Raw genomic sequence first — 17,874 nt, 5'->3', positions numbered from 1 at the left:
CAATTCAATTCTTACTAGTAACAATTATTATTAAAGAGCTCTCTAATTCAGTTATTACTAGTAAAAAATACAATTAGCTCTCTGATTCAATTGTTACTTGTAAGAATTGCATTAAAGTGCCCCTATTATGCTTTTTCGAATATCACCTTTCGTGCAATGTGCAATGTATACAGTTGCATGAAAAAGTAAGGTAACCACTTGCAGAATCTGTGAAAATGTGAATAATTGTAACAAAATAAGAGAGATCATACAAAATGCATCTTATTTTTTATTTAGTACTGTCGTGAGTAAGATATTTTACATAAAAGGTGTTTACATATAATCCACAGACAAAAAAATAGCTGAATTTATTGAAATAACCCTGTTCAAAAGTTTGGGAATCATTGGTTCTTAATATTGTGTGTGGTTACCTGGATGATCTACAACTGTTTTTTTTGTTTGTTTGTTTTTTTTGTTTGTTTTTTTGTGATGGTTGTTCATGAGTCCCTTGTTTGTTCTGAGCAGTTAAACTAAGCATTATTCTTCAGAAAAATCCTTCAGGTCCTGCAGATTCTTCAGTTTTCAAGGATTTTTTGCATATTTGAACCCTTTCCAGCAGTGACTGTATGATTTTGAGATCCATCTTATCACATTGAGGACAGCTGAGGGACTCAAACACAACTATTAAAAAAGGTTCAAACATTCACTGATGCTCCAGAAGGAAACAAGATGCATTAAAGGGTTAGTTCGCCCAAAAATGAAAATTCCTTTAAGAGCCAGGGAGTAAAAACTTTTGAACAGGATGAAGATGTCCAAATTTTTCTTATTTTGTTGAAATATCTTTTCTTTTTTTTTTTTTTTTTCATTTAGTATTGCCCTTTGGAAGCAACTGAAGGTACTTGCATGTTTCCCAGAAGACAAAATAAGTACAATTTACCTTGATATTCAAATTCAAAAAGTTATCACCCCCCAGGTCTTAATGCATCGTGTTTCCTTCTGGAGCATCAGGGGATGTTTGAACCTTTTTTAATAGTTGTGTTTGAGTCCCTCAGTTGTCCTCAGTGTGAAAAGATGGATCTCAAAATAATTCAGTCACTGCTTGAAAGGGTTCAAATATGCAAAAAATCCTTGAAAACTGAAGAATCTGCAGGACCTGGAGGATTTTTCTGAAGAACACTGGGCAGTTTAACTGCTCAGAACAAACAAGGGACTCATGAACAACCATCACAAAAAAAACAACAACAACAACAACAACAACAACAAAAAACAGTGATGGAATATAAACCAAGTTTATTGAACAGACAGAGAGCGTGAGCAGAGTGCAGGTGAGTAGTGGCTGATGCAGTTCGTGGCAGACGTGACTGTAGAGCTGATACTTGTCTTGTGATTTCCAGGGATCCTGGATGGCGGGCAGACGAGAAGCAGACCAGACACAGAGACACTCACGGGAGACAAGGAGAACACTGGGAGACGAGGAGAACGCTGGAGACAGGTGAGTATTCTTCAAAGGAGTCCTTAAGGTAAGCATAATAGGTGAGTATTCATTAATGAGACCAGACAGTGACTGTGTGTGCTGCTGTGATTTTTGTAGTGTGTTGGTAATGGTGCTGATGCGTGGCAGGTGTGGATGATTAGTATTCTGGTGAGGGAGTGCGCTGTGATTGGGTGACTGTGGAGCCTGCCGTATCTGTGACACCAGGTAACCACACACAGTATTAAGAACCAATGCTTCCCAAACTTTTGAACGGGGTTATTTTAATAAATTCAGCTATTTTTGTCTTGTGGACTATATGTAAACATCTTTTATGTCAATTTTCTTACTCAGGACAGTACTAAATACTTTTTCATGCAACTGTAGCTGTCTGTGAAAGTAAGAGATCTGCAAAGTTGTTAAGCCGAAAGTGCACAATAAATGAAGTTATTGTCTCTCAAAAGAAAGTATCAATAATTCGAATCCCACTTCCGTGACAGCCACACATCACACATTTGCCTAATGCCCGCCTATATTCTTCGTCCTCCCGTGACCAACTTGACCTACCCTCAAACACCATAGCTTTTTCGTGTGGTTAACATCATGTCGAGAAGACACTGTGTCCTATGCTGTAAAAGTAAATTTGTTTTAATTTTACTTCCAAATGATGAGGCTGCAAAGAATCAGTGGTTAATTTTTTTTTCAACGATACCAGAGCAGTTACAATCCCAGTTATTTTATTTATTTATTTTATTTATTATTTATTTATTTATTTTTTTTTAAAAAGAGAGAGGTGAGATTACATAACAGGAAGCCAGTAGGCAGAACAAAAAAGAAAGAGAAACATAGAAAAACAGAGATGCACACATATACTGTATATACACAGACATAAATATCATATATCATATCCTAAAGTGCAAAAGTTATTGTCACAGATCAGCCAGGCTCCCTCACCAGAGTACTGATCACACACACCTGTCTTCAATCAACACACTCATCACGCTGGCTACATAAGCACACACCTCACCTCACTCCTGTGTCCAGTCTTGTTCACACGTAATGGACTTCACCCTTGTTACTCCTACGCATTCTTCAAGCGATTATCTCCTACATCTCTTGGTGCTTACTTACTGTGTTCCTCCAGCGTGTTCTCCTCGTCTTCGTGTTCTAGTGTCTTCATGTGAATACATGCCTTCCGTTGAGTGTCTGTGTGTGCATCCCTCCATCATCTGTCCATCCACCTGTAAGACAAAGACTGAATCAGTATCATTTGGAAGAAAATTGGAAGAGCACAGTACATCACCACGTTAGACCTGTGCAAGGGATACTGGCAAGTACCCCTCAACCCTGAGTCCAGACCCTACACCGCATTCCGAACTCCGCTAGGACTATATCAATTCACGGCCCTTCCTTTTGGCCTGCACGGGGCACCGGCCACATTACAGAGACTGATGGATCGAGTCCTCCAAGGCTGTGAAGACTGGTCTGCAGTGTACCTGGATGACGTGGTAATTCGTAGCAACTCTTGGGCAGAGCATCTCCAACACCTCCAACAAACCCTAAAGAGGATAGAGGAAGCAGGATTGACATTAAATGTTTCAAAATGTGAGTGGGCAAGGCAAGAGGCAAACTACCTGGGGTATCACCTGGGCAACGGACAACTGAGACCACAGATGGACAAGGTGGAGGCAATCCGAAGGAGCCCACAACCAAAGACTAAGAAAGAAGTGAGATCATTCCTAGGACTGGTGGGCTGGTACAGGCGATTCGTACCAAACTTTGCTTCCATCGCGGCTCCCCTGACCAACCTGTTGTCCAAAACGGTGATGAACCCCATCCCATGGACCGATGAGTGTGAAACAGCTTTCACTACTCTAAAAGACAAGATGTGCTCCAGTCCAGTCCTGCAGAGTCCAGACTTTTCTCAGAGGTTCCTGGTGCAAGTAGACGCTTCTGCAACGGGGATTGGTGCGGTTCTTGCCCAGGGAACCACTGGAGAAGAGAGGCCAGTTGTTTACCTCAGCCGCAAGCTACTGCCCAGGGAGACTAGATATTCAGCGATCGAGAAGGAAGGTCTTGCCATCAAGTGGTCCCTAGACAGCTTGCGCTACTACCTCCTTGGGTGAGAGTTCGACCTAGAAACCGACCACAGGGCCCTAACCTGAATCCAGTCCATGAAGGACCACAGTGCCAGAGTCACACGGTGGTACCTCGCTTTGCAGCCATACCGCTTTAAGATACGGCACCGGCCTGGCAGACTCAATGTGGTAGCCGACTACCTGTCCAGGTTTCCGGCCAGTACGCGGCTTGGAGAGGGGGAAAATTATGTGATAAAGTCACATTAGCTGCCACCGCTGGGGAAGCAGCACTGGCGTGCACATACACACACACACACACACACACACACATACCCCTGCATACTTATCTCATTCATTCTCTGTATATCGTTCCTCCCGGCCGTTGCCGCTATCGTAGTAGCGGGTGCACACGCAATCCCGATAGCACATGGACATTCTCCCATTTCTCCACTCTCTTCCCGCCATCCATTCCATATCCATTTCCCGGTCATTTCATACACCTAAACTGCACTTGTCGTCTTGTTTCGTCTCTGTGCTGTTTGTCGGTGTGGGCGTAGTCAGTCTTCTGGTGGGAAACGCTGCGCTGGCCAAACCGAACGATCGAGCGATGGCCACTTATGACGTCACGGCCTGGTTGCGCCGGCGCAGCGCAACCGGAAGCTGATGAAACTATTGTCTAATGTGAATGGGTGTTTGACTGGGTATTTAAATGTCCAGATTATGTGTTAAGTGTATTATGTGTGAATGGATTATGTGTTTATTAGTAATATATATATATATATATATATATATATATATATATTTAGGAATAATTGTTGGTTGTCATATTGAATATTAAATAGATGAAGTATTTTGGATGTGTATTACATGTTGTATGTACCCAAAGATGGGGTGGCCCAAAAAGGGGCGGGGTTTGGCCTATATAAACCGGGCCAAACCTAAAGACAGTACTTGTTTACCAAGTCGACGCAAGAGTGCTACCGTGGTGCCTCGAGCAAACCCCAAACCCAAACCCTTTTTGTATATTGTGGATACCTGTTTATTGCTTGTATATATCGTTGTTGGATTATTTTCTGGTTTATTTTCCCTTTTTGTTGGCTTTTGGTATTTTTGTCATTTTTGTGGACACTTGTATATATTCTTCACTGTGGACTAACTTTTTGGCACTGTAAATAAACTGCACTTTGCACAAAAGTGCTTCTGCGAGTGAGCCATCCTTTTTTTTACATCCCCTCACGGACTCACATTTCCTCCCCGAAGGTGAGCTGGTGGGCTCGTCTTCATCACAATCATCATTGCTGAAGTATCATTGCTCTGTTTACTCCCCTGCATTATGGTTTCATCTCTGCTGTTGTTAATAAACTCCATTCCTCAACATTATCAGAGTTCCGAGTATACTTCCGTAATAGAAGACCGGACCAGAACAGATTAACAACAGCATGAGCTCAAGCGACCCATTCCAAGAGATCGTGGATTCCCTCCGTCAGATCCTCATCACCACACCACCCGCTACCACTTCCGTCACAACAACCACCACTTCTTCACCACTGGTAATCACCAGTCCCATGGCCAAAACAGCGCTCTTCTCTGGCTCGGCGGAGGAGTGCAACGGATTCCTCCTGCAGTGTTCGCTGGCCCTGGAGATGCAGCCGTGTCTCTACCCCACTGATAGCGCTAAAATAGCGTTCATCATTTCCCTGCTGACCGGGCGAGCACACCAATGGGCTGAAACCATCTGGTCCCAATCTGGTAGAGTAACCCAGTCTTTGGATAATTTCATCGAACATTTCAAAGAGGTTTTCGGCAGGCCACCGGGAGATTCTTCAGCTTTATCATCTTTGTCAAGGTTCAATGTCTGTGAATGATTATGCCCTCAAGTTTAGGACTCTTGTGGCTGCCAGCGGATGGAATGAGCGCTCGCTCCTTATTACCTATCAGCAGGGATTAGAACTGAGAGTACGGCTGCATCTTGCTGCATACGATGACACCATCGGGCTAGAATGCTTCATCCAGCTATCCATCAGGTTTGCCTCCTGTATGCAGTCATGTCTGGATGAACACCAAGGTCAGCCATTATTCACTCCATCCTTCCACCGGTCAGAGACCATCAGCACTCCAGAACCAGGTACTGAAGCTATGCAGTTGGACATCACAAGATTGACATTTGCTGAGCGGCAGAGTCGGCTGACCCAGGGCTTATGTATCTATTGTGGTGCAGCGGGGCAAGTCATCTCAACATGCCCAATCCGTCCTCCTCGACCCATGGTGAGTGCCATTAAACCTTCAATTGTGAATATGAAACCACTCACTACTATTGTCATGCTTACTGCCACCAATGTTTTTGTTCCAGTCCACTTCATCTCTGGTGCCCTCTGCCGCCAGCTCAAGCTCAAGACCACAACCACCCCGACCATCTACCAGGTCCAATCGATAACAGGCAGACCCCTCAGTCAGAAGCAAGTACGCTATAACGTTGGACCCCTTCAACTACGTGCAACTACGGACAACTTCATGTGGAAACCCTGCAGTTCCTGGTTCTGGAGAACTCCACCGCTGATGTGATTCTAGGGCGCCCTTGGTTTGTGCAGCATAATCCCGTCCTCTCCTGGAAGTCCAGTGAAATCCTGAAGTGAGGCGAAACCTTCTTTCCTGACTGTTTCCCTCAGACGCCTCATCCTCCAGTCCATTGCTCCAGAGCCATTCCTGTCTATTCCACTTCCATCGAAAGCCCTCTAGAGAAACAGTCAGTTGATATTCCATCCTGCTACGCCCACTTCAGAGATGTCTTCTGCCCGAAAAGAGCCTCATAGCTGCCTCCACACAGGCCAAGGGACTGCGCCATTGATCTGCTTCCGGGTGAGTCAGTGCCCCGTGGGAAGATTTACCCACTCTCAATTCTGGAACAGAAGGCCATGGAGGAGTATTTCGAGGAGGCTCTACAACAAGGCTACATCCTTCCCTTGACGTCCCCTGCTGCTTCGAGTTTCTTCTTCGTGGCCAAGAAGGACGGAGGCTTGCAGCCTTGTATCGATTACCGGGCACTGAACAAGATAACGGTGAAGTTCAGATATATACACTTCCCCTCGTCCCAGCGGCCTTGTAACATCTTCACAGAGCCAATGTCTTCACCAAGTTGGACCTCCCCAGCTCTTATAATCTCATCCGGATATGTGAGGGGGATGAGTGGAAGACAGCTTTTGTGACTCCTACTGGTCACTATTGCGTTATGCCATATGGCCTGGTCAATGCCCCCTCCGTATTCCAGGATTTCATACATCAGTGGAGTATGGCCGAACATTGCCACCCACGTTGCGGAGGTCCTGAAACGCCTGAGAGAGTTCCATCTGTTCCTTAAGGCTGAGAAATGCTCTTTCCACCAATCCTCAGTGCAGTTCCTTGGGTATAACATCAGTAGCAGTGGCATCCAGATGGACGAGGGGAAGGTTGAAGCCATCAAGAACTGGCCTGTTTCTTCGACCATCAAAGAACTCCAGCGTTTCCTCTGCTTCTCCAACTTCTACAGGAGATTTATCAAGAATTACAGCTCCACAGCCTATCCTATGGGTGTGGGACACAGAGAACCATCTCAGACAATGAGGTGTCACAACTTATTAACATACAGACCACAGCTGGTAAAACATGAGAAACTACATTTACATGAAGAGTGGTAAACTGTAAACAAGATAAAAGGCTTGAGATTTGGAAGTTCTGGGTTCATTCCGACGCTGATGAACCCAAGGTGCTACGTGTACTTTGTCACTGCTACGCTGCAATAAACTTCTTCATCAAGCTCTTCAACGTCCTCATTATTTTTTTTTACAAGACCAAGTTTAATATAACATCTGTTTATCTTATAACATGAAAGTAAGGTTAATAATATAACAGTTTTACTCAAATTAGGGTAATGCAAAAATGAGTACACCCCACAACAAAAACTACTACATCTAGTAGTTTGTCTGGCCTCCATGATTTTTAATGACAGCACCAAGTCTTCTAGGCATGGAATGAACAAGTTGGTGACATTTTGCAACATCTATCTTTTTCCATTCTTCAAGAATGACCTCTTTTAGAGACTGGATGCTGGATGGAGAGTGATGCTCAACTTCTCTCTTCAGAATTCCCCATAGATATTCGATTGGGTTCAGATCAGGAGACATACTTGGACACTGAATCACTTTCACCCTATTTCTCTTCAGAAATGTGTTTAGAATCATTGTCATGTTGGAAAAGTGCACGACGACCAAGGGCACGGAGTGATGGTAACATCTTCTCTTTCAGTATAGAGCAGTACATCTGTGAATTCATGATGCCATCAATGAAATGCAGCTCCCTGACACCAGCAGCACTCATGCAGCCCCACATGAGGACACTGCCACCACCATGTTTCACTGTAGGCACCATGCATTTTTCTTCGTATTCCTCACCTTTGCGACACCATACAGTTTTGAAGCCATCACTTCCAAAAACATTATCTTGGTCTCATCACTCCAGAGCATAGAGTCCCAGTAGTCTTCATCTTTGTCAGCATGGGCCCTGGCAAACTCTAGGCGGGCTTTTTTTATGCCTGGGCTTTAGGAAAGGCTTCTTTCATGGATGGCACCCATGCATGCCATTCCTCTGCAGTGCACGCCGTATTGTGTAACAGGAAATAGTCACCCCAGTTTGGCTTTCTACTTCTTTAGATAACTGCAGTGAACTTGCATGCCGATTTTCTTCAACCCTTCTCATCAGAAGACGCTCCTGTCGAGGTGTTAACTTCCATTGATGACCTGGACATCTCTGTGAGATGGCTGCAGTTCTATCTTTTTAAAATTTTTGTACCACTTTTGCTACAGTATTCTGACGGATAAGTAAAGTTTTGCTGATCTTCTTATAGCCTTCACCTTTCTGGTGTAAAGAAATTATTTTCTTTCTCAGGTCTTGTAATATTTCTCTTCCATGTGGTGCCATTGCTGACAGCATGAAATGGGAAGGGGTTTTAACACCCTTTTATAGTCAACTGTCTGCTGGACACCTGTGTAATGAATAATTAAACTCACCTGTGGTTGAATTCTTGTTAAATTAGTCATTTGTAGTCTAAAATTTAGCTTTGCTAAAGAGACTTTCAGTGGGGTGTACTCATTTTTGCATCACCCTAATTTGAGTAAAACTGAAAAAAAAAAATTCTCTAAGTTATATTATTAACCTTGCTTTCATGTTAAAAGTTAAACAGATGTTATATAAAACTTAGTCTTGTCAACATTTTGGAAATTGTTTTTGTGTTCATTGAGATATTGTTTAAAATGTTACTTTTCAAAGGGGGTGTACTCATTTACGCTGAGCACTGTACCTTTGAGAAGCCAAGAGACTCATTCCACGGCAAGCTCGCTGGGCATTATTCTTCACTCGCTTCAGTTTCTCCATTTCCTATCGTCCTGGTCCCAAGAATGTGAAAGCTGATGCTTTATCTCATCTGTACACTTCAGAGGAAGCTAGTGAAGATCCTGAACCAATCCTCCCTAAGGACATGATTGTGAGCCCCATCCAATGGTCCACAAGCTCTGTTCCCTCCTCCAATGTCTCCACCAACACTCCGTTGGGCTGTCCACCAGGTTTGCAATATGTCACCAGAACCCAACGCACTCCACTTATCCACTCCACACACTCATCTCTGGGCACTGGCCACCCAGGGGCCAATGGAACCCTCTCGTTGCTGAAAGAACGCTTCTGGTGGACCAGCATGGCCAGGGATGTGAGAAGGTTTGTACAGGGATGTCCAGACTGCGCCATCTCGAAGAGCCCTCGCCATCTTCCATCCAGCAAGCTCTACCCGCTGCCCATTCCCAACTGACCATGGTTACATCTAGGAGTGGATTTCATCATAGATCTTCCTCCCTCTAACGGTAACACATGTATCCTGGTGGTTATCGACTGTTTCTCTAAGTCCTGTCGTCTTCTCCCCCTCAAAGGACTCCCTACGGCCATGGAAACTGCTGAGTTCGTGTTCAACCACATCTTCCGATACTATGGAATTCCTGAAGACGTTGTGTCCAATTGTGGACCCCAGTTCATCTCAAGAGTATGAAAGGCCTTCTTCTCCCTTCTAGGTGTGACCTTCAGTCTCTCCTCCGGATACCATCCTCAGTCGAACGGGCAGATGGAGAGAAAGATCCAAGAGATCGGTCGCTTCCTATGAACCTTCTGCCATGGCCACCAGAACTCTTGGAACCAGTTCCTGGGCTGGGCCGAGTACACACAGAACTCTCTTCGTCAACCCACTACTGGACTCACTCCCTTCCAGTGTGTACTCGGATACCAGCCCCCTCTCTTCCCGTGGTCAGGAGAACTGTCGGATGTCCCATCTGTCGACCACAAGAGCGTCTGGGACGTAGCAAGAAATCTTATTGGGTTCTGCAAGAGCCGCGGGAATGCAGACCTCTACTGCAGTTTCCTTTTGAAGTTAATTCTAAAACTAGAACTAATTCTAGACTACAATCCCAGTCTTTTGTTGTGTTACTGTCCCAGTTGTTACTGACTGCTACTCAAATCTCGGCGAGTTCAATGCAGGATTCGCAAAACGTTTGCTCTTGAAAGATGGGTCAGTACCCAGTTTATTTGGACCAGCTTGCTCCTCTAAATCACAACCCTAATAATTGATGTTTATATTTTCTATCGATTGTTCAAAATACATAGTTTTGTATATGTTATGTTGTGTACACCCAGTGCAGCTGCAGATCTCTGGGAAACCCACGTTGTAGTTCTGCTAATGAAAGTGAAGAAAACAAAAGTGTTTTTTGAACTTGCATGCATACAAACCTGCTGTAGGAGACTACCTAAACTATAGAACTATGAACCTTAAAAATTATATAGGGGCACTTTAAAGAGCTTTCTAATTGAATTGCTACGGGATATAAACTCACAATTGCGGTTTATAAAGTCAGAATTGCGTGATATAAACTCGCATTCTGACTTTTTTCATGCAATTCTGACTTTTTTCCTCGAAATTGCGTGATATAAACTCACAATTTTGAGAAAAAAGTCAGAATTGTGAGATAAAAAAGTCACAATTGCTTTTTTTATTTATTATTCAGTGACAACAAGCTTCCATACACATTTGCTGGCTAATGTCTAAGTTAATACATTTTCAAAACAATCTCTTTAGCAAAGTTTGAGAATTCATTTTTGTTCAATAAATATACTATCATTAAAATATGATCATTTTAAAAATACAGAAGCAGTACTTCTTTTCTCAGAATTGAGATATAAACTTGCAATTGCGTGTTATAAAGTCATAATTGCGAATTTATATCTTGCCATTCTGAGAAAAAAGTCAGAATTGAGAGTTTATATCACGGAATTCTGAGAAAAAAGTTTGCTTTTAAAGCATATGAATTTAATGGTTTGTAAAGATGTACTGCAGCCACGTACAGGCGGGGAGGAGCTGAAAACGGAGATGTGAAGTCGGACACTTTCTGCTTCTCGTAGTGACGCTCGCGCTGCATTTGCATAATTTATCACAGCTGAAGTGAAATAAATGCAATATTTGACTAATACACTGATGTTTCAGAGACATTTTCATTCAACACTTTATGTACTGCTTACAGCGTCTGTTTTTACATGAATAAAGTTCAACATAAGCATATATTATTTAAATACCAATGTAGTCGGGTCTACGTTTTTTATCAGTTTTATTTTGATAAACATGACACAATAAAACATTGCGACTACATGAAAAGAGCTTTAACTGTTATAAAAATACAGATTTGTGAGCAAAAGTGTAACTTAAGGAGTGACAATAAACATGAAACACACGTGATTGTTGTCATGCGGTGAATCCAGCCAATCGTGAAACCGCTCTGTCGTCATCAGAGCTCGTGCAGTTCCTCTTGAGAAACTGCACTGGCTGACTCAGGTGGCTACTCTCGAATTGCTCTTGTGGTACTTTGAAGTCATACGTCACAGTCACATGGCGTCGGTGCTGTCTCAAGTCGGACAAAATTTCTTACCAGCATGCACTGATTTAAGTCAGCTGCCGATCGGTCTGTGCAGCGCTGCATCAAGTCGAACAAGCCTAATGACAACATAGGATACATGACAAGGGGAGCACATGGCAGGATCACATGACTGAATCAACCAATGACAAGAGGATTGTTCAAGATGCATCGGCGCTGCACAGACCAATTGGCATATTACATCAAAGTGCTGCGATAGTGATTGGAGAGCAGACGACTCCTTATGCTTTTGAATCGCTCTTGCGGTACTTTGATGTCATACGCGATCGGTCTGCGCGGCACCGATGCATCTCCATACCTGCAAACTCAAAAGAGGTGAAAAAGGTGACATGTTTCCAAACTAAATACAGTGGTCAATATTTGAAGTTGATCAAAACCAAACCCTTTCATCAAAGTTGTCTTAAAACCTTCTTCTTAGGAACTTTGTTCTTAGGACAACTTTGATGAACTTTTTTGATCCATTTCAAATGTTGACTACTATAGTTGTAGGTGGGTCTGGGGGCATCCTCCCCCAGGAGAAAATTTTTGCATTCTGGTGCAATCTGACAAGAAATTAAATGAGAAAAAAACCCAACAACATTTGCTTCAAGAAAAAAAAAAAAAAAAAATAATAAAAAATGTATTGACACTAGGGTTGGGCATTGACACAAATTTCACAACTGAATTCAATTTTGATTCAGAAGCTTGCGATTTGATTTCGATTTGATTACCTTTGAATCAATATTGATTACTTTGGGGCCTATCAGGTACAGTACATGGCAAATTTCCTCAAAGAAAAAAATATCAAGTAATGCTTTAAACTATACATGGAACCACATTGTGTCAGGGAACGGACAGAGGACTCAAACGCAAAGGTGCAGGAAATAAGGTTTATTCTGTTCAATAATAAACTCAGGCAGTCTGCCGTCCAAAGGCAGAAAGAAGTAGCTGGACGCAGAACTGGAGAATTGAGGAAAAGGCTTGGAAACTCAGGAAAAACTTCTCTTGTCGCAGACAGCGAACCTGAGCTAGCAGCAGACAGGTAGTAGTGAGCGGACAGCCCCAGCTGAGACACACAGCACCTCGGAACAAGTCCCGACAGGAACAGGCAGGCAGCAGGTCACTGGACAGGAAAACTGGTGAATCACACTCGACAAGACAAACTAGACTCAACAGTAAACAGAAATAAACTTGTGAGCATAGCGCTTCCAAAAATAAACAGGCAACGAAGCCAGAAACAGGGTGACATTAAATAGCACAGGAGAAGAGAACAAAGAGAAACAGGTACAATAGCAATCAGCGAGCATGCTGATTGCGATTGCAAACAGGTGGACCAAGTGCTGGAACGAAGCAGGGGGAAAGAGAGAGAGAGAGAGAGAGAGAGAGAGAGAGAGAGAGAGAGAGAGAAGAAAAACAAACCTAACTCATGACACATTGGTACATCATTATAATATTAAAGGTTGAAGTTAATTGATTTGTAAGCTACTTACATATAAATTACACATAAGGAAGTTTAATAACGTCATAATACATATTTAATGACATAATTATGTTTCTACTCGTTTTTTATATAGGCCTAAACATTTAAATGTTGGCTGTCATAAATCGGATTTATACATTTAATATTGAAGCACATGTTAAGTACAAATACAATGAATATGCAATAGCCTATAGTACATATATTTAGCAAAATGCTCCTCTCTAAGTTTCTTTTTGCAGCTGACTAATGAGTTTTTGGATGCTGAACGGCTTTTCTGAGGTAGGCCTAAATGTGACGTTAATGTGACATTTTTACAAGCTGTTTTATTGACGCCCTTCCGCGGTTGAAACACTGATTGATCGATTACATGTGACATGATCTGGATTTCGGTAAGTTGTACTGTATCTTTTTCACGATTCACATAAATTACATATATTGATTCAAAACGGCGAATTTCACTGAAAAGTGACTAGTTTGCAGGTATGCATCTCGAACAAGCCTAAGATTACACATTCACAAGGGGAGCACAATGCAAGATCACATCAGGGAACATGACAAGACAGGAAACATGATTGTGACAAAACTGTAAAATAAGGCATGAAACATGAACCGAAACTAGATGTGACAGAAAGCCATACACTTTGGCTGCTTGTCCTAGAGAAGACTCCTGTTAACACAATTAAACTATTGGGTGAAAAAACTATTTGCCCTATTTATGAACAATATTTATTTAAAATGAATAAAATAAATAAATAAATAAAATAAAATTACAAGTGAATTGAATGTTTAATGAACATCACAATAGTAATCAAATTTAAATTTTATTAGTTTTACATTTTAGATATAAAACACTGTTTATACATAAAGCAATTTGCTTTTAAGTTATCACAAGATAACAGCATAACGCTAAAGTGAACAAATAAAAAGTAACAGCAAAATTATAAAATTAATCACTGATAATCAAAAGTAAAATCAATTCTGCTTTTGTTATACTCACAAATGCAACCTGTAAATTATGCATATTCATTAGTAATAACAGTATAATAAAGTAATAAAAGTAATAAAAATCAATCAGAAAAGACTAAATAAATTAGTTCATATCTTCACTACACTAAGTGCATTTGTTGTGTCTGGGTGGATCGTAACACTTGCGTTCCCTCCTCAGAGAAAGCTCTTTCAAAAACATGTCTTAGAGAGAGCTTAACATTGCTTTTAAAATCCTGCCCTATGAAAACATACAGAATGGGGTTCAGGCAGCTGTTGACATATGCCAAAGAAATGGCCAACGGATCCACTGCCAGAGCCACCAAGACACTTGATGTCTCCTTGTATATGATAATCAAATGCACTATGTGATATGGCAACCAGCACAGAAAAAAAGCCACAATAATAGCCAACATGATGTGAAATGCTCGTCCAGAGTTAAAATGACTCCTGCCTAACTTGTGTGCGATGAATCCATAGCATGTTGTAATGCATATGAGAGGAATCAAAAAACCAAACACAAATGTGATGACGCTTAACCTTCTATACATTTGTTCTTTATCAAATTTATATAGCAGGCAGTGGTTTGTGTTATCTGTGGAAGTCTCTCTAAACATCATAAAAGGCAGAATAAGAATTAAAGCCAGAACCCAGGCCGCTACAGAGGACAGTCGTGCAAGTAACAGGCTGCGATGATTTTTGGCCCAAACCGGTGTGATCACCAGAGTAAACCGATCCAGACTAATTAAGCTCAAGGTGAAAACACTGGCAAACATGGTGATGAGCATAATGAAGGGGAGAATCTTGCACATGAAGACAGATCCATACAGCCAGTTTTCTTCAAGTAAGCTTTCTGCCACATAGTAAATAGTGGAAAGGCAACAAAAGAGGTCAGCAATTGCTAGATTGAGAAACCCTACTGTATTAACAGTCCTCTTCATCTTAATTCCAGCAACATACACAACAAAGGCATTTCCAGGAACACCAAGGATCAAGGTCAGGTAGAAGAAGACCTGAGAACTCACTCTCATAGAATTCCTCAGCTTTACATTAGAACAATGCAGACAAATGTCTTCATCTTCGTCATAGAAATAATCAATGTAGTCGTATTCTTCTGTAAACGTCTGGTTCATTTTGCTTGAGTCGATGCTGTCCAAAGTGCTCTGTTTATCCTGTAAATATCACATATTATCAGTGTCAAACATTAATTTCATTTATTAGTTCATTTAGCAGATTCTTTTCTCCAAAGCGACTTACAAATAAGAAAAATAACAAGCAATTTGACAGGCAACAATATTCAATATTATTAAACAATGAAATTTATATTTAAATATATTAATCAATACATTTAATTTAAATCATTAACTATGCAGTCACATGTATGTCGATGTTATTATGTTCATATGGTTTGAATCATACTTGAGTTTTACATATCAGATATTAATGCCTTACAAAACTTGTTCTCACCTCACCAGATGCTCTGTACTTGCTAGCGATGCTTACCCCACTTACCACATTGAGGGAGAATCATAAGAAAGGGAAGTCAGTCCTACTTATAAAAAGACCTCTGATGCAATCTTCCATATTCTGCGTATTCAAGTGTGCTATTAGTATACTTCTTTTAAACTAAAAATAAGAAAGTATACTTTCAGTCTACTTTTTATATAATGATCAGAAATATACTTTATGTACTTCTCAGAAATATACTTAAAATTGCACTTAAGTAGGCCTATACTTGACTTATACTGACAGAAAAGTCTAAGTATGTTTGGCCTATACTTATACTCAATCTTTTGATCGAGATATACTTAAAAGTATAATTAAGTATTCTAAGTATACTTGGCTTGTAGTTGTGTTTACTCTTTTGATTGAGCAGCCTATTAAATGCTTTTTTCATATAGTTTTACACAGTCTTATAAACTTCCCTTGTGAAAAAATATATACTAAAATGTATTTGAAATACATTTATTTTGTGCTAAGTATACTACAAATAAATTTACATATTTATGTGCTTAATAAAAATTCCCTGCAACTGTACTTTTGGTATACTAAACTGGTATACTTAAAGTCTGCTGAATTGGACCAACTAATTTTGTACTTAATGCACTTTAATTGTGGCCATCCAAGATGTAGGTGACTTTTTTCTTCAGCAGAACAGTAAAGAATATTTTTAGCTGAAACTGAGGTCCTTGGTAATTCATAAAATGCAAGTCAGCAGCTACCGGTTCTTGAGAATAAAAAAAGCAAATCAAGGAACACAAAATTAATACCTGTGGCTCCTGACAATATATTGAGGTCTTATGAAGCGAAATTATCGGTCTGTGCAAAACACTGAACATTATTTACAACATTATTACCTATAATCTATAGCCTCAGGCAAACGATCCGGAGTGATGTCCTGTTCACAAACAAATGATTCTTTTGAACCGGTTCTTTTAAGTGAACTAGATGAACCAGTTCACCAAATCAGACTGAACCATCTGAAACAGTTCGCGGCGAGCCGGTGATATGCGAATGCGTGAACCGAGCACTTGAATGAAGGGGCGAAATTAGTTTTTATGGTTTTTTTCATGGGCTGTGTCTGAAATTGCATCCTATACCCTTAAAATAGGGCACTATTTGAGGGGACAGCCATTTGGTGTCTGAAACCATAGTGGACATTATCAAGTGCACTCATTTAATCCCATAAAGTACCGCAATAACAAGTGTACAACCGATGTACACTCAACTGCTAGCTAGAGCATACCCATAATGCACTGTAAGGGTTGTCCTGAATGAATCCCCCGTCTTGCCAGAAGATGGCGCCTGCAGCTGAACAATCCATCCATCCATTTTCCAAACTGCTTGTGCGATATGGTTATAGCGTAGTATTATACATAATATATATTTCTTTTTAATTTATTGTTTTGTAGTTTAATTAAGGTTCATGCTAATTTCCATGACAGAGTTCAAGATAAATCTTTTAATTACTACTGGAGCTGCCAGTTTGGTAAGTTTTAAATAATTATTAAATAGCAAACTATGCAAAAGCAGCTGCCCTTCCGGTGCACTCAGTGTCCAAATTCACTCACTAGTTTTCATTTACTCCTTCAACTGGACTATATTAGAGGACTAATGTAGGGAATAGTGAATGAGGGTATAGGGAGCGATTTCAAACACATCAATGGTTTATGTTAAAAAGGTGAGCTGTAATTGCGTATACGTTACTTCATTGTGTGATTACGTAAACAAACTGGTGAATCAATTATTTGAATCTGAAAGAAACTGTCCGAAAGAACCAGTTTGCAGAAAAGAATCAGACTCCCCTGTTGCCTGGGGCTATGGATTACATGTAAAAATGTTGTAAATAATGTGAATTTTCTTATACAGACAGATCATTTCACTTCATAAGATCTCAATATACTCTTCTACTAAACAAAAAAGGAACCTAAACAAAAAAAGGATGGCCTGAGGGTGAGTAAATTAACAGCAAATTTTAATTTTGGGCTGAACTATCCCTATAAAGTCCATGCCAGCAAGTAGGAGATACTGACTTCTGGTGGTGTGTTATATTGAGTATAAATTACAAAGCTATGTCACACCGTGTTGCATGCTGGGGTGACGACTCCATCTTAAGAGGATCACCATCTGCTACTAGTACTGAAATTAATACCAATACCTGCACCTTTTGTTTTGTTTTTGCCTTCAAGTAATATTCACATTCTCAGTGGCCTCGTTTGCAGGGAAGAGAAGCTATTTTATTGCATTGTGTGATAATTTGATGTTTTCACTATAGTTTTGCCAAATTCCGTTAACAAAGTATCTGTCAGGATTGTGTTGTTTTATGTTAGTTTCATTCCTGTGTGTTTGTTTCTTGTGCTTCAGTTCAGTTTAGTTCTAATTATCTCCCAGTTAATGTCCTTGGTGACTGAT

General features: G+C 40.8%; 1 protein-coding gene across 1 annotated transcript; it reads right to left on the bottom strand.

The window, feature by feature from the left end:
• Positions 1 to 13,904: 13,904 nt before the first annotated feature.
• On the bottom strand, positions 13,905 to 15,462 carry LOC127499955 (C3a anaphylatoxin chemotactic receptor-like). The gene is made up of 2 exons (XM_051870684.1): positions 15,430 to 15,462; positions 13,905 to 15,134 (listed from the first exon to the last, which is right to left on the bottom strand). Exon 2 carries the CDS (start codon positions 15,093 to 15,095, stop codon positions 14,085 to 14,087), a length of 1,011 nt encoding a protein of 336 aa, XP_051726644.1. The 5' UTR covers positions 15,096 to 15,134; positions 15,430 to 15,462; the 3' UTR covers positions 13,905 to 14,084.
• Positions 15,463 to 17,874: the final 2,412 nt, after the last annotated feature.

The sequence above is a fragment of the Ctenopharyngodon idella genome, chromosome 18, assembly GCF_019924925.1.
Source record: "Ctenopharyngodon idella isolate HZGC_01 chromosome 18, HZGC01, whole genome shotgun sequence".
Classification (NCBI taxonomy): domain Eukaryota; kingdom Metazoa; phylum Chordata; class Actinopteri; order Cypriniformes; family Xenocyprididae; genus Ctenopharyngodon; species Ctenopharyngodon idella.
The sequence above is the reverse complement of the archived record's forward strand: the minus strand, read 5'-3'. Positions and strand labels throughout refer to the sequence as shown.

Coding starts and splice junctions, on each gene's coding strand:
- LOC127499955 (XM_051870684.1), bottom strand. CDS start 15,095: ATGAACCAGACGTTTACAGAAGAATACGACTACATTGATTATTTCTAT.